This window comes from Mustela nivalis (assembly GCF_964662115.1).
Source record: "Mustela nivalis genome assembly, chromosome: 9".
NCBI lineage: Eukaryota > Metazoa > Chordata > Mammalia > Carnivora > Mustelidae > Mustela > Mustela nivalis.
In genome coordinates this window covers 45,592,258-45,610,310 of record NC_139028.1, presented here as the reverse complement: position 1 = coordinate 45,610,310, position 18,053 = coordinate 45,592,258, and the positions used below count along the sequence as shown (strand labels likewise).

The window sequence follows — 18,053 nt, the reverse complement described above, 5'->3', positions numbered from 1 at the left end:
TGGGGAATTAATATCTGCTAGCCACAGAATCCCTTTTAAAGTGCCTTAGTTCAGAATTTAAGTAAATATGTCAACTATAAAATCAGACTAATTTATTCAACTTTAATAAAATATTTATGGAATCAAATCTGTCTCTGGAGACTTTTTTGTCTTTCTCCAGACTTGGAAAATTCTCAGCAAAATAAACAAGCTTCTTTTCTCACAGGACAGCTCTGAGTTATTAACATGCTAGTGTACATTGTGAGGGTCAAGAAGGGGTGTAGTATGCAACACTCCCCAAACTCATTTAATATCAGATTTATTAACATTTTGTGGTGCCACAAAATGGTGAATTGATAGGACCCAACCTCAATACAACTTTAGCTCAAGAACTCATAGTACTTAGCAGGAAGAGCTCACATACTGTTTTCATATAACATAATATTTACAACCTTGGGAAATTTATGGAAACTTCGTTATCCTCAATTTCCAATCAATAAATAGGGATAATAATTATAACTTTCTTTGCGAGAATTGGAGAAGAACACATAGTTCCATGTAAAACAAGTATTTCCATAAATGTTAGCCATTCTTATTGATATTATTATTACTAACAAAATTGTTAGCCTTTAGAATAATATGAATACTTCTTCAACAACACACAGTGCCTAAAAAGTTGGTGTTGATGGTCAAATGGCTGAATCTGACATTTCCTCAGAGATAGGTGGGGTGGAAGAGGGGTGAATCCAGGCTCATCCTTGTAACAAAGCATGCCCAGTTCTACAGGTGGATAAATGCATAAATCCACGGGACATACCAAAAATATGTCTGTTCAACATTCTTGTGGATGTTGTGTATGTCTCTCCTACTGGTATCACCTCATCCCTGTACAAGTTAGAGGATAGGTCCTAATTGGATGCAAGAAATGGCCACCTTTCGAAAGTGCTAAATTAATAGCCTTTCTTCAAGTAGTTCAGGAAGGAAATGAGGACAGACTGGCTGCTGCCCCCCCCCCCCAAAAAAAAATTGATGGCAGGATGCTGGCCAGGGCAGAGGTTGGAGATCTGGGGAGGGGGTGCAGATAAATGGAACAGGCCACTGAGACATGGCTGTAGGCCAGTTCTCTGGTGAATGTGCCCATGTGCTGGCCAGTAGAATTGAAAATCTGTCCAAAAGGGGTCTCATTTTGACTGTGGCACAGAAGTATATTTTCTAATATGGAATTAATCCTACTATGCAGATTTCTCCAGGGGTCAAATCACAAACCCATGTATACGTTGTTTTTTTTCCCCCTTGGCAAGAGAAAAGCAAACCCCTAAAGATATGATAAAGGGTCTTCCTGTGAGTCTTAGCCAAAACTGGACTGGATAGAGCCCCCATTAGGGGCAGAACACTGTTTCCTGTTCTTGCTTGTTGGGAATAACTCTGAAAGCCTTAGATGACAGTACCAGGAGTTGTTATTTAAAAGACAGTTAATTTGCCTTTTGTTATTTTTAAAGAAGTAATTTTGGGGCGCCTGGGTGGCTCAGTGGGTTAAGCCACTGCCTTCAGCTCAGGTCATGATCTCAGGGTCCTGGGATCGAGTCCCACATCAGGCTCTCTGCTCAGCGGGGAGCCTGCTTCCCCCTCTCTCTCTCTCTGCCTGCCTCTCCATCTACTTGTGATTTCTCTCTGTCAAATAAATAAATAAAATCTTAAAAAAAAAATGAAGTAATTTTATTGTTTGGATTGCCCCCTTTCTGCTTTGTTGGACGGCACAGAATGTGTTAAAAGTGCCTAACAAAAATAAGACAGTAGGGGACACAGAAAGCAACACGAGGTAAAGTGCTCAGCAGGAGATTATCTTAATAAGCAGCTTGGACCTACTATTTCTGCTGCAGACCCTTGTGTCCTGCCAGTCTCATCTGTTGAAAGTTTCATTAAATTAGTTTTAATGCCTTGTCTGATTTCAGTGTTCTCCAGTGACCTGATTTTTAAAAGAAACAGCATTTCAAATGTTCTGAATAAATTATTACCATGTAGAACCCACTATGGGGAAAGCGTTGTTGAGTTGCAAGGACAGCGGGCTCAGCAGTAGAGAGCTGTAAAGTACATGTCTATTAATTTTAGCAAGTGAAAAATGAAATGTTCCTTCTTTCCCTCACAGCACAGCTCAGTGAAGCCAAATAGCAAAAGCTCTATGTACTCATGAGACATAAAAATCATCAGAAAATACTGAGTCATATTTACATAGCAATGGCTAATGCGGTGAGGTCTCATTAAACTATTTTAGAAAGGAGAAATCTTTTAGGTACAAGTATATGAAGAAAGTATTCCACAAAAAAAATTTTTAAAGACTTTATTGATTTATTTGTCAGAGAGAGAGAGCACAAGCAAGGGGAGCGGCAGGCAGAGGGAGCAGAAGACTCCCCACTGAGCAGGGAGCCTGATGCAGGACTCCATCCTAGGACCCTGCAATGATGACCTGAGCCAAAGGGAGATGCTTAACCGATTGAGTCACCCAGACGTCCCCCACAAAATTTTTAAGTCTGATTTTTAGCTGCTTCCTCCTTTTAGCTGAGGAAGATTGGCATAATACATTTTTTAACATTTTTATTTTATTTAAATTGGATTAATTAACATCTAGTGTATTATTAGTTTCAGAAGCAGAGTTTAGGGATTCATCAGTTGCCTACAGCACCCAGTGCTCACATCACATGCCCTCTTCAATGCCCATCACCCAGTTACTCCAGCCCCCCACCCCTCCAGCAACCCTCAGTTCTGTTTCCTATGGTTTGTCTTCCTCACTGATTTCATCTTATTTTATTTTTCCCTCCATTTCCCTGTGATCCTCTGTTTTGTTCCTTAAATTCCACACATGAGTGGGGCGCCTGGGTGGCTCAGTGGGTTAAGCCTCTGCCTTCGGCTCAGGTCATGATCTCAAAGTCCTGGGATCGAGCCCCACATCAGGCTCTCTGCTCAGTGGGGAGCTTGCTTCCCCCTCCCTCTCTGCCCGCCTCTGTCCCTACTTGTGATCTCTCTCTCTGTCAACTAAATAAATAAAATCTTTTTTTAAAAATTCCACATATGAGCGAAATCATATGGTAATTTTCTTTCTCTGATTGATGTATTTCACATAATACATTTTTAAATAATCTTTTATCCACTCAGAAGTAACTCAATTTTTTTTTCATTCCTATTAGAATAAGAAGTTCTTCATGCTCATCCACTTAAAATGCAAAGCATTTTAGGATATTCCATAAGATTTGCTTTCTGATAAAGTTATTCAGCACTTTAAAAAATTATGAATAAGATATAATTGAATTTGGTGAGGAGGTATTGAATATTTTTAAAGTTTTTAAAAGTTAGAGTTTTGAAGTTTAAGGGTAATTTACAAGCTAATTTTGAATAGCCGTATCCAGAGTGATTAACATGACCAATTTTAATGACACCTCAATTTTGTAATAAAAGGGGCTTCATCTCTATATACAATACATACTTAAAAGTTAATGTAAAGTTTTAAAGGTTACATCATGCACTGGAGAGAGTTTAGTGATCATAAATATTAATCATTAAAATTGCTTCAAATCTAGTTAAGAAATAAAAAGATTCTAATATTAAGAAAACCAAAGTTGGTGGGTTTGTCATAACCACACTCACAGAATCCCTTGTCAAGGGAGGAATTGTCATCCAGAAGCCAAAAAAGTAAGTTGAGAAAATTTTGTACCAAGGCGTTACTGAATAAGGAGCAAAACATAGCAGGCTGAACAGTTGCGGGCCAGGAAATAATGAGTAGTTCGTGGAACGGGGAGCATCACGTGGAGTGCTAGAAGGCAAGGTTGGAAGCAGGCAAATTAGCACTTGTGAAGGGAACCTGTTCATGCTAAGAATATTATCCTGTAGCCCAGGGAAAACTAACAGAGGACCAGGAACAGATGTCCAGTCAGACAACTCTGAAAACTGTGGACAGCTGACACCATGGCCTCAGAGGCAGAGCTCTGCTCCCACCAACAACTGGGTCCTGCCCTCCTGGCCTAAGCAGGCAGAGGCTTGGGACAAGGGCCTGTGGAAAAGCAAACTGAAAAGACCAGCTTGTGAGAAGGAAATAAAAGCCTTCAGAAATAACTTTTAAGATAGCTTTTAAACTGATAGACTGAGCATTTTTGCAAGACGGTTTTATGAAGTATTTGAATAGCTGCATTTTAGAAGAACTTTTCAGATATAAAGACGACTTAAAACAAAAGGATTTTACTCCATAATGTAGACTTTCCTTTCAATCTCTGTATTTTATGGATCTTACAGTAAAACACATGTTCACCTATAAGTTTCAGGAATTAACACTATAAAACTGTATCGATACATCCAAAGCAAAAGGGGTCATTGAGATACTTCTATAGAATATTTAGGACAAATACTTTCCCTGAAATCTTTGTATAATTGAGATTATGAAGAGATATATATTTCTTGAGTCCCTTCTATAATTATCTTATTTTTCCCACTGTGCTTTGACGTGTAGATGTTACCCTCACTCAGTTAAAAGGTTCGACTGCAGACTCTGTGCAGATGTACCCTACAATTGTTATAATTCTATCCGAATTGTGGGCTGTTTCATCTTAACATGCACATCATAAACCACGTTATTTCAGTTTAATTTGCTGTTCTGTTTCCATGGTAATTATGGTTTGGAAGAATGGATTTTAAAAAGGATATATTTCAAGATCAGTAAAAATGGAAAACATGTTGTGTTTGTTTTTATGTCCTAATTTACAGATGTCTCACTTTACTTTTATTGTTACTTGTATGCACCACTTTGAGAATGTTTACATGATAGGAAACAAGCCTGTATAGACAGATAGTCTTTGGATAAGAACAGAGAACAGAAATGTGAATTTTTTGCAACTGCAGGAAATTAAAATATGAAGGCTTTGAAAATGGTAAATCAATACCTGTGGAGAATTTGAATAATCAGTAAAAATGAATAAATAATCTTAAGTTGAAGGGATTCTTATGTTTTCATGGGCTTTGATGATTTTGATTGAATTTCAACCCCAATTTCATGAATTAATGTTCAGAAAGACATTTATTTGGTCCCAAGTAGCTTGTACTATTAGGACCTCTTTATGTAAAATTTTATGGGAAATTGGTTCGGTTTTTTGCTTTGTTCTTCCTTTGTTTAGTCAGCATACCAAAATTTAAAATCTCACTGGTTTTTTATTCAGTCTTCTACCTTCTACCTTCTATTTTAGTACAAACAACCAATTCTGTACTGTACCTTTCATCCCAATTGTGAAGTTCATTTCTCCCAACAACCCACTTTTTATCAAAGAAAAAATTAAAGTCACAGAAAGACATAATTTCCTGCTCAAGGTCAAGGTCATAAAACTACTAAGTGTGGAAGAATTTAGGAGATGATACAAATTGAAAAAATGTTTTTTTATGGTTTTATTGAGAGAAATAGAGAAAATGCATGATCAGGAGGGAGGGCAGAGGGAAAAGCAGACTTCTTGCTGGGCAGAGAGCCCAGCTCAGGACTCGATCCCAGGACCCCCGGATCCTGACCTGAGCTGAAGGCACCTAACTGACTGAGCCACCCAGGAACAGCAAAATGTTGCAAATTATTAAGCCCTGTAGAAATTAGAATTATTGTACAAGGACTTAGTTTAGCATTAAAAAAAAGGCAGCATAATTCTGTTAAGAAAGCCAGCAAGGTTAAGTGAAATAGAGAATACAAAAAGAGGATTATTTAGAATCATCAAGGGCAGCAGTGTGAGCCGTTCTTAGATTCTTCCCAAATTGGGTATCATGTTATTGAATTAAATGGCAAAGAGACCCAAAAGTAAAACACAGAAAGGGATGCAATCCAGGGAATAAGAATAGAAGAATATTTTTAACAATTACCAAGTTTCCGGTTCACTATTAATCATTAGAAATGACTCATCAGGAAGATGATTTTCAAAGAGATACCGAGATAAGAAGCCCAAAGTTTTTGTGCTTCCCCCCGCCCAGCCACCACCTTTAGACATCAGAGAAACTACCTTAGCCGCGAGAATAAGCAGTGTCCTTGGTGTAGCAGTAAACGAGGACCATCCTTCTCTTCTAGACTTAGCCAAGATCGTGAGCCAAACAGAAGTGTGACACCTCCTCTGCCACCTTTGCCATTTCAAACCAAAGAAATGACAAGTCCCCTGGTTAGTGACGACGAAGTGTTCCCACTGGTGAGTGGCTTATTTTTTTCCTTTAGGGAGTGATTACTCTTACACTGATACCTATATACTGATGTACACATTAAAAAAAAAAAAAAAAAGTTGCTCCGGATTGGACTCTGAGGTGGGTCTGCGAGTCATCTGGCCATGCCTTTCCTTAGAAGGAAAAGAGATCCATAATGCTCCATGAAGTGTTTCTGTCTCTGGCTATTACCCTCGAGTGCAGGCCAGAATTACTGGTGAAAATTTTAAAATTTTAAAAATTCAGATTTTTAAAAATTCAAACGCTTAGGACTCATCCTTTGACACTGCATGAGCCCTCAATGATCTGCCTATTTTAAAGAGCAACAAATGATCTTTTATGTCTGTTTTATTTTTTTTCTTTTTAAATTTTTTTCTTTTTTAGATATTTTATTTATTCATTTGAGAGAGAGAGAAAGAGAGCACAAGCAGGGGGAGAGGTAGAGAAAGAGGGAGAAACAGACTCTGCTGAGGTGGGAGCCGATGTGGGACTCGATCCCAGGACCCTGGGATCATGACCTGAGCCAGAGGCACACACTTAACCGTCTGAGCCACCCAAGAGTCCTTTTATGCCTGTTTAAAAAAAAAAAAAATTCTTTTTATTGACTCTGACATACATACAGAAATACTCACAATCAAAATTGTTCAGCTTGATGAGTTATCACAGAGGGAACATCCGTGTAATTAGCATGCAAGTAACAAACAGAACATTGGTGACACTCGGGAAGCACCTCTCGCATTCCCTTCCAGTCACCCCTTCCATTTGCTCCTAAGGTAAACACCACCCTGACTCTCAATGTCACAAATTAGTTGTGGCCATTTGTAAATTTTATGTAAATGGTATCATACTATATGTGTTCTTTATGTCTGGCTTCTTTTACTCAACATTACTTCTGAGGTCCATCATCCACATTGTTTTCTATGGCTGTAGTTGATCTATTTTTGTTTCGCTATAGTAGTCCATTGTACATAAATGCTACGTGGGAGAAGACTACAATTTATCCATTTTGCTGTTGGCATGCATTTGAGTTATATCCTGCTTGAGAATATTACAAATAATACCACTAAACACATTCTCATATGTGTTTTTGGCACACATGTGTACACATTTCCATTGGGCATATTCCCAAGAGTGAAATTGCTAGGTCAGGGGATATTCGTAAGGTCAGTTTTAGGAGGGAATGCAAAACTGTTTTCCTAATAGTTTGAGCCAGTTAATACCCCAATAAGTAGTATATGAGTGTTCCTGTTATATATTCTTTCCAACACTTGGTATTATTAGTCTTTTTAATTTTAGTTTTCCTGGTCAGTGTGTGGTAACTTCCTATTGTGGTTTTAGTTATATATCTGGTGAATAATGAAGCTGAGCTCCTTTTCATATATTTACCGGCCATTTTTATATTCTCCTTTGTAAAATGTCTGTTCAATTTCCTTTCCCAACTTCCTGTTGGACCACCTTTATTCTCATTGATTTGTAGGAGTTCCTTCTATATTCTGGATATAAGCCCTTTGTTGGTTATATAAATTTTAGATATCTTCTCCTACTCTTACTTGTTTCTTCACTTAATAACATCTTTTGGTAACCAGAAGTTTCTAATTTTAATACGCTCAAACTTCTGTGGTTAACATTTTTGGTATCGTATTTAAAACTTGGCTTGTCCCAAAGTTATAAAAATATTTTCTTCTAGAACCTTTGGCTCTTTACCTTTCATATTTACATTTATACCAGAAATCAAATTTTGCATATGGTGCAAGGTAGTATTATCAAACCCTTTTCCCATGAAAATATTCAATTGAATTTGCACATGTTTTCCATTCCTGTAGATGCTATTGAATTTTCTGTATCCAGAATCAAACTAATGACAGTTTTTCTACTTTCATATCTTTATACCTTTTTTCTCTTTTTCTTGCTTTATTATACTAAGGCCTCCTCCAGTAAATGTTGAGTAGGAGCAGTGGTACAGACAGTATCCTTCTCTCATTTGCAGTTGAAAAGAGAAAGCTTTCAGTAGTCCACCATTATGTATGATATTTCTATAGGTATTTTATAGATTCCTTTGAAAAGATTATGGAAATTCCCTTTTATTCCTAGATTGTGAACTTTGTTCACGAATTAATATGGAATTTTATCAAATGCTTTTACTACTGCTTTTAAAATGACCGAAAAAAAAATAAAATAAACCATATAATTTTTCTCCTCTGCTTTTCTTGTTAACCCAACTTTGAATTATAAACCATATAATTTTTCTCCTCCTCTTTTCTTGTTAACCCAACTTTGAATTTTTGGAATAAACTCCACTTGATTACTGTATTTGGTCTGTTCATATTGGCTTAGAATTTTTGCTTTGTGTTCACTAGAGAAATTAGCCTGTAATATTCCTTTGCTGTCCTTGTCAGCATTATGCTGACCTCATAAAACAGGGGGAAAATGTTCTTAATTTCATATTCTTATGTTTCTTCATTTTCCTTGACTTTCTGCATTGGTTTCTATACATAAAAGAGCCACTCTCCCTGTCTCAAGAAAATGGTCTCCGGTAGGTTGATTTCAGTCTTTTATTTTTCAAGTCTTGAATTTTCGTTTCATTCTTTTTTTACATTTTCTAGTTCTGTGCTGAAATTTTCTGCCTTATTATTTAATTTCTTGAACATAATATTCACGGGGTTTCTTAAAGTAAGTATTTACCTCAGAAAGTAACTAGTATTACTCTTACCAATTGCATTCACTTGTATTCAAAATATATTATGTAATTTTTCAGCACCTCTCCATGGTATACTCATATTGGATACAAATTATAAACATTGGCTACAACAGAAAATGTTTAAACCGGATGGCTATCCCATGAGTATTTTTCTGCTTTTCTGGAATCTATCCCCTTCTTTTGGAAGTAAGATTTAAGCTCTGGTGGAAAGAGAAGACTTAAAACCATTAACCCTTGAAGCCTTGAAATGCCAGAATTATTTGAACAGAATAAAATCTCATATCGACAAAGTAACTGAAATAAATTTCCTGATTTAAGCTACGGGAACCACTAAGGGGATTTAGCAAATTCTGTATCAACAAAATTTGGACCTTTAAGGACTCCAAAGTAAGCATTATCCCAGGGAAAGCAAACATGATGAATTGCTAAATGTTCTAATGTCAGCAGTTGTTGGCATTGTAGGATCGTTCGTTTCTTCTCAACTATCACCTCATCCGAGGGGCCTGGGCAACCAACCAACCAGAGCACCTCCCTCTTTATTCCCTGACCCCTAGTCCTGGTTTTTGTTTTGTTCATAGCACTTCACCATAAACCATTTTACATCTGCTTGTGTGTTTGCCTCCCTCCTTTAGAATTTAAGCTCCATTAAAGTAGGGATTTTTTTCTTTGTTTACCATTGTAACCCCTGCACCTAAAATAGGGTGTGGCACTAGTAGGCACATAGAAAGCATATGAGATCATCTGTTTTATTAACTTAATAAGCACTAGGCTTTCTTCTGTCTCTAAAATTCCGTGTTAATCCTTTGAGGAAATTCCTAGCTCCACAGTCACCAGGAAAGAAAATTCTCTACTGTTTTAAGTCTGGGCATGGAGAACTTAATCTGTGATGTTCCCTGAAAGACACAGCCCAGTCCACTCTTTTGGGTCCAGTGGTTCCTCCCCCCCCCACACACTTCTGCATTTTAACTTCTATGTCAATTCTGTTCCTTCCAAGACCATCAGGAACCTTCTAGCTGCTAATTAAATATGCCTTTAAGAACTCTTCTTCATCTTTTTTTCTTAAAACTCTCATGTCCTCTGGCTTCTATGACCCTATTCTTCACTGATTTCCCTGTTGTCTTTCGAATTCCTTTTTCCCAGTCTGCTTCCAAGCTTCTGCCTCCTATACATCTCCCTTAAATATTAATGTTCATCATTCAGGCATAAAATACACATATATTATAAGCATCAAGTGTATGGCAGGTTCTGTTCTAAACACATCTTTGATGAGACAGGTCTACAGTCTGGCAAAAGAGAGGAATGCCCCACCCCACCCCCACCAAAAAATGGATGAATGAATTAACAAATAGTGTCCCAGACACAGTGGAATACTATTCAGCCATAAAAAGGAGTGGAGTAGTGATACATACTACAATGTGTTGGATGAACCCCCAAAACACAAGGCTAAGCAAGAGCAATAGGTCCCAAAGATGATATATTTTATGATTCCACCTATATGAAGGGCTGAGAATAGGTGAATCATAGAAACAGGATGCAGATTGGTGGTTACCAAGGGCGGCATGGGGAATGGGGATCAGTGGCTTAATGGGTTGAGTTTCCTGTCAGGAGGATAAAACTATTTTGGAACCAGAAAGAGATGGTTGTTCCATAACATTGTGAGTGTAAATTGTAAAGGCCACTGAGTGATTCATTTTAAAATGGTTTTATGGGGCGCCTGGGTGGCTCAGTGGTTGAGCCGCTGCCTTCGGCTCAGGTCATGATCTCAGGGTCCTGGGATCGAGTCCCGCATCGGGCTCTCTGCTTGGCAGGGAGCCTGCTTCCTCCTCTCTCTCTCTGCCTGCCTCTCTACCTACTTGTGATTTCTCTCTGTCAAATAAATAAATGAAATCTTTAAAAAAAAAAAAAAAAAAATGGTTTTATTTGATGTGCATTTTACCTCAAAAAAGGGTGGGGACAATTAATGACTGGAAACAAAGGAATATAAAAAAAATCCAATAGTGATAAATTGTATGACAAAAAGAGAAGCCAGTGATGTGACAGGAAGTAACAGGAGTGTGAAAGATTACTTTCAGTTACATGACCTGGAAAATGCAGAGGGGACACTGAGGGGACCTAAATTAAGTTGAGACCTAAATTAACAACAACAACAACAACAACAACAACAAATGATCCAAAGATCTGGAGGAGGAGGTCTGCAGGCAGAGGGAGTCCCTGGTGCAGATCCGTAAGGCACGATCAAGTTTGTTAAGTTTGAGAACCAGTCAAGGAGCAGGTGGAAGAGTCTGGACCTAGGAGGAGAGAGAGGATGGAATGAAATGGGGACAGAGAAGTATTCAGAAGAAAAGATCTGTAGAGACTATAGGCCAAGGGAAGGACTTTGAGTTTTGTTTTTAAAATATCTTTTAAGAAGACCCTTTTGATTGCCAAATAAATAATAAATTAGAGAGGGGCAAATGTAGGAATGGGGAGAACAATTTTCAGGCTATTTCAGTAGTCAAGGCAAGAGATGATGGTGCTGGCTTGGCTACGGTGGAGAGAGAGAAACATCTGGGATCTGGGAAATGGGGTGGAGAACACACCAGACTGACAGGGGGTTGGCTCTGGGAGGTGAGGGAAAGAGGGGACTCTGAGATGACTCCTAGGATGGCCCCTGAGCACCGGGTGGATGCTAGTGCCATGTGCAGACATGAAAGACAAGGGGGAGGAGTGGGGTGAGAGGATAAAGCCATGATTTCTAGACAGGGCCCTGCATTCAATGTGTTTATTAGTCATGCGATGGGGATATCAGATAGGTGTTGGGATATGGGACTCTGGTATTCCAGCAAGAGATCAGAGCTGGAAACAAAGTATGGGAGTAATCAGCATGTGGCTGGCATTGAAATCTGTAGGGCTGGATGAGAATACTTTGCAGGGTATAAATGGGGAAACTGTCCCAAGACAAAGCCTCAGACCATAACACTTAGTGGTTCAATGGGAACCTTGAAGGAGAGGAGGAAAAACTGATGGCAAAGGAGGTGGGACCCATGAGCAACAAGGCTTATTTGCAGAAACAGCCATCGACAAGATACGAAGGAATAGAATCCACAGTAGAGCTAGAAGTAAGAGTCTCTGAAACTGAGTATGGCCTAAAATATGGCTAGAGGTGCAAAAGGGCGTGGAGAGGTGAGGGAGCTCCCTCCTGAGAAGGAGGCACCAGGTAATGAGTGAGAAAGTGAATATCCCAGGGAAGGGCAGTAGGACAGTCAGGCGGTGTTTAACCACCTGACATTTGCGGTCATGGACTTCCCGTGGAATCAGTCCCTGCAGTGATATAACCCCCACCCGCCCATCTACCTGCCCCTCAGATGCAGGCATGGCTCAGGCTGTTTATTTAGGCCTGGGTTTTACCCAGTCCCTAGGACAGAGACAGGATACGGGCAGGGGGCGGGGAGGATGGGGGACAAGTTTCTGAATGGTTGTAAGGATGGATCTGGAATATAAGCAGAGTTAGAAGGGGATGAGTGACGTGAGAAAGTGGGGATACTAGACTAAGCTGGAAGGATAGCAGACGGGTTGCTGAAAATCTCCATTAATACATAATACGGTTATCATTGCTGACAAGGTCGAGAACATGAACATGGGATGGGGGCCTGAAATGAAGTTCTCTCCAAGATCCCATTTTTGAACTGCTTTTTTTATTTGCATGTCTTGAATGATTTCAATCAGACTCAGGGCTTTAATTATCTATAACTTTGAAATATCTCTGATCCAGACCTATCTTTTGAGATCTGGACTGATGACCTATTGCATCTTCTATATGACAATCTGTCTGAGTCCCAAGTCACCTCTAATTCAGCATTATTCAAAATCAAAAGCACTTACTCCATTCATATATTAATTAAAAATTTTGTATATTTAAAATATACTCTGTGCCCAAATCTGCGCTAGAACCTGGGGAATCGAAAATAAGTAAGACCTTCACCCTAATGGGCCCCTTTTACTGTTTTATTTTTTCTCAGTAAATGGCATTGATGTCACCCACTCATCATTCAAGCCAGAAGTTAGGAAGTCATCCATCTGAGATCAGGTTTCCTAGAATCTGAGATGGAAATTCTTATGAAAGTGATTTACTGAAGGTAGTATTCTCGACAGAAGGAGAGTCAGGGAAGCAGTCTAAGGGCGGGGAGAAAAGCTAAACAAGGGTGAGGTCTCAGCAAGAAGTTAGCTTGGCCTGGTCTCACCAGGAGCTTGGAGCATGAATTGCATGACAGAGTAGGTTCCCTTGGTGACAGGAAGTCAGGCGTTCCGGGCCTTGTGTCCATCAGTCCTTGCCTCTGGGAGGAGAGGGAATGGGCTGAAGGAGCTACTGCAACTTCTTGGATGAGGCAGGAGGCTCCAGCCCAGCTGAGGGTAGGTGTCCAGAGAACCAACACCCCCAGCAGCTGGGGAATGGATGTACTAGCCCACTGAAGGGAATCCTCATAGGGCACCAACAGCTTCTGCTACCATCTGCCTCTTGAACCGCTCAGATCATATTCTCTTCCTGTTGTTCATTCCATTCCGGCCTAGCTTCTCCAAGCTTCTGGCTGGCCGTAATTTCTGGGAAAGGCTCAAGAGGAGGGTTAGTGCAACACAATACAGGCCTTGATGCTGCAACTGGTCTCAAGGACTTGACTGCTAGTCATCATCTCTTCACCCATTCTAGATGCCCATGCCCTTGCCAGGATGTGGCTACTTACAGTTAAAAGTAGGCACGAGGGTATTAAAAGAAATCTCAGTGGCTCATTTGAATATCAGACATGTTCCTTACAACCTCTGTTATGTAGCAATAGTCTTTTTTATTTAACATTTTCATTATTTATTTGACAAAAAGAGAGAGAGAGCACATACCCACAAGCAGGGGAAGCAGCAGAGGGAGAGGGAGAAGCAGACTCCCCGCTGAGCAGGGAGCCCAATGTGGGGCTCAATCCCAGGACCCCGGGATTATGACCTGAGCCGAAGGCAGACGCTTAATGAACTGAGCGCGCAGGTGCCCCATGTAGCAGTAGTCTCTGTGGTGATTAGGGCCAGGTACCTCTGCTGGGGTAGTACCTCTTTTCTGAGCCTCTGATCTTGTTGGAATGAGGTACCCAAGGTGGCTAGGTGGTGGCTAGTGCTTTAAGTTTAGTGAGAGTCTTATAGGTCTCTTGTTGGAGGCATTTTCCTCTCTGAGACCAACCACCTCGATACTCAAGATACAAAGACAGAAGGTCCAAATTCTCCAAGTGGGTCAACAGAAATGACAGAGAGTGGAGCCATTCCTCCATCTTCCCTTCTGTTCCCAGATTCCTGTGTTCTACCTGTTGGAAACACAGTAGTGTGTAATAGCCATTGGTTGACTGTCTACACCATATCCCGGAGAAGGGTACCCCATCCTCACAGGGTATAATTTCCCAGCTGATGTCCCAGCCCTGCCTTCAAGAAGTCTATCAGGCTAGCATCCTCTAGAGGGTGTTGTATGCAGGAAGCCCAATGAATGCCAACGTCATGCCCCACTGACATACTCCTCTGCTGCAAATTAGGTTCCTTTAGTATTAATCAGGATCCCACATCAGTAAATCGGTCTGTCTGTGAGCTCTCAGGTAGTGGTCAAGGCCAAGGCCCTTTGGGCAGGAAAGGCAAACCCATAGAATACATGTCAGTGCTGGTAAGGATGAAACATTGCCCTTTCCAAGGTGTAAGGGACCCTGTGTGAACTGATTGCCAAGAGGCTTGTTGGTGTCCCTGAGAGATGCTGCCCTGTTAGGAATTCCTCAGCTTTGGTCTTTGTTGCAAGCAGATGAGATACTCAATAGCAACAGCTAGCTAACTTAACCTTGGCGAAAGGCAGACCGCATTGGACCCATCTGTAATTTCCACTGAGTGGCTAAGGACAGAGCTTGATCCAGTCATCCTACCCACTTCTTAGATGCTCTACCTCAACCAGGGCTCAGCAGCATTACAGGAACTGTTTTACAAATAGTATAGAGTTCTCTGGCCTTGTTGCGGAATCTTAAGGGCCTTCAATGCAACTTGCCTACTAAACTCACCAGAGGCTACACAAGGCAATTTTTTTCTATCAGAGACTCCTCTAGTGTGGGATCTGCTAAGTCATTTGGTATTAATTAGGACTTCACAGGTCACAAAGAATCAAATGAACACTCCCATATTACCACAAAGTGTGTAACTGGGCGCTCACGACTGAGGCTTTGTCAGCTCTAATCAGACAAACGAGCTGCGTTCCAGCACTAGGGCCTTCCCCACGAGGAAGCTTCTCGTACGGCAACATGCACCATGCTGCCGGCCCTCCCCACCTGGCCAACTCCAGACAGCAGTTAGCTTCCTTTTTCCTCTAGTCCTTAATTTTTTTTTTTTTTTTCCTATTAAGCTTTCCTTGCCCGAGTCTACTATAATCTTCATTTTAGCTTTTTGGAGTTGCCTATTTTCAGGTGAGTAACCTCGGTTTGACAAATTGGTCAAGTATGTTTCAGGCAAGTTCCATGTTGTCCCTGCTTTTGCAGTTGGACACAGTAATATTCGTTTCTAGAGCTTTGGAATATAATGGTGCTGTGATGTTTTCGTTCCGTCAGGATTTCCCGAGCCGTCCCTGGATTACAAAAGCAGGGAGAGTTTAGCGTGGATTATCTCCCTGAGAGTTGCCCTTCGACCATGCCAGGGATGAAGCGCGTCTGGAAACAGGAAGGTTTAGAAGGCTTTGTGTTTCCTCATCTAACATTTCTTTCTGTCTTTAGTCTCCCCCAGATATAGTCTTCCCAGCCTCTCTGGCTGCACAGCATTTCCTTCTGGAGGAAGAGAAACGAGCAAAAGAATTTGAGAAACTTCTAAATACGCATATTGATGAACTGCAAAGACATACAGAATTTACTCTTAATAAATACACCAAGCTAAAACAAAATAGACACGTATGAGCTTTTAAACTCTTTTATTTGCTTCCCCCACCCCAAGAAAAAAAAGCTCTGGCAAAATATTTACAAAGCTGAATAATGAAACTGAGAAATTTTGTTCTGTTTTCTTAAGAAATCATTTCTGTTAGGCAGCTAGAAAATATTTTGTTCGATAAAGCTGTTTGTATTTCTACATTTACATAGTAAATTGTTTGGCTGCAGAGTAATGAGAAAATAAACGTTGACTACTCCAAAAGAGATTTGTTTCCCAGTCTAAGGAATATTGTGGAATTCAATATGGGGCTTTTCCCCCACTTGAATCGTGTATACTGAAAACGCATTTCGTCTGTAACAACACAAAATGAGGGAAAGGGAATGCCGCCTTCCAAATACCAACGCATCGAGCACAGCTCACTTGTTCTAGGTCTGGAAACTCGAGGATTTTTAAGAATGAAAAGACATTATTTTGAGCTATGTTAACATCCTAAAATTTCTTTTAGGAAAAAAAAAAACAGTACAGCTTTACTGGTTTCGCGTTCATCCTTGTAATGTCTCTGTTTTAACACAATGAGACATGGAACAAGCTATTTACACACTTAACATATATGTGCCAGCCAGAGATTAAAGCTTTCCTGTTAATGTTAACTACTTCATGGACATGAACAAGATCAAGAAGATATAAAACATTACTGTTGTGACATTCTTCTCTGTAATACCTCTGTTGTTAATATAATAAAGGAATACAAAATTCTGTGGACTGAAAACATAAATGCCAAATCTGTATACAACAGTAATAGCATGGTAGTGGACAATAAAATTCAAGTTACAAGCATGTAAGCATGACAATCCATTCTTTCTTTAAAAATGACATTTATATAAAGATTATGAAAGATCCCTCTATAGTCACTCAAGGTAAGTCCTACAGCTTTTACGGTTTTCTTTTTCTCTTCGAAAAGACTAAATCTCAACATACTGAAAGATGAAGTCAAGATGTCTAGATAAGTATCATTGTCATGCGAGAAATGCAGAGCCCTGTTCCCTTTAGGAGATGGGACCGTGTACAGCTCTTGATATTTGAAGAAAGCCTTCACACAGCAATATCCATTCCAACTCAAAACAAGCCTGTGAAGTCAGCAAGGCTAGAATCCTTGTTTCTGGGAATCCAGCTGTTAAGAAACTTCTAGAATCAGGGTAATCAAGGGAGTCAGAGACGCCTGGCTTTTAATTATTGGCTCCAGCTCTTCCTACTTCCCAGCTATCACCTTTTGTAAGCAAGCAGATGGTGAGCAAGGCTTATCCACAGAAGCCCTGTTTCATGACAAAACATCTGAGGGGTACAAAGTCTTCAGTGTACACAAAAAAGTCTATATGAGAAAAATAACAGAAGTTATGGCGCTTTAAAACTTTTTAATAATTTCTAGCCTGGATGCAAAATATTTTTCAGTGTTATCTTTAGAAGATGGGAAGAAAAAAAGTATGTGTTAGGAAAAGGGCATTCCAGAAACAATTCTAAAAGCTTTGTATCCATAATGCAAATGCAAACAATGCAAAAGCTTAAATACATGTATCTTTACAATCCCCTAAATCTGAATGCCACTTCATTCTTCTCAGGCTGGAGACATGATTAAAAACTGTGTGCTGAAATAAAGATCTAGCTACAGTGTTCATAGAACTTCGCAGAGTCAAGAGAGCATGAACTTGGAGCACGTCCAGGACTAACAGGGAATTTGCTCCTCTGGATTATTATTTCAAGTCCCTAAGCAAACTTCTTTTAAATCACTAGTTCAGCATTGCACTTAATACGGGCTTTCTTAAAACAGTAGTTTTCAGTATTTTTTTGCTTAACAGCGGGATTCATTGTTCAAAAGGAATCAAATGCTAAAGCCTAGCATAGATATAATCAAGATAAAAAGCAAGCCAGCTCTGTTTGCCTGCTGAGAGCAGGGAAGGAGCAAGGCCACCCACCCCCCCAACCCCCCACCCACCGGCACTCTCTGGCTCCTCCTTGGCCACTCCCACCCTCCAGGGACCAAAGGATACCAGTTATAGCCTCCTCCCTTCTCCAAAAGCCATGTTAGCCCATGATTTAGCTATAACATGACAGAAGGAGGAGAAGGAAAGAAAACCAGGGAAAGACCCCGGAGGCCATCTAACACTGGAATTTGGCTCAAGGAAGAAGTGAGACCTGAGTTAACTTTTGCCTCATAATAGCTTCAATATATACTTTAACTTCTCATTTACTCAGGAGCATATTAACTGGCCTGGGAATT

At 40.1% G+C, this 18,053-nt stretch overlaps 1 protein-coding gene across 10 annotated transcripts in view; it reads left to right on the top strand.

The window, feature by feature from the left end:
* DEUP1 (deuterosome assembly protein 1) overlaps positions 1-16,615 on the top strand; it is an 82,442-nt gene extending 65,827 nt beyond the window's left edge. For 7 of the 10 annotated variants that reach the window (XM_082682677.1, XM_082682682.1, XM_082682681.1 and 4 more), the window contains 2 exons: positions 6,059-6,173; positions 15,631-16,615. In XM_082682677.1, the coding sequence (XP_082538803.1) occupies positions 6,059-6,173; positions 15,631-15,807 (292 nt within the window). In that variant the 3' untranslated portion in view covers positions 15,808-16,615. The remainder of the gene's footprint in view (positions 1-6,058; positions 6,174-15,630) is intronic. The other 3 variants (XM_082682676.1, XM_082682684.1, XM_082682683.1) reach the window with 2 other exon arrangements.
* Positions 16,616-18,053: the final 1,438 nt, after the last annotated feature.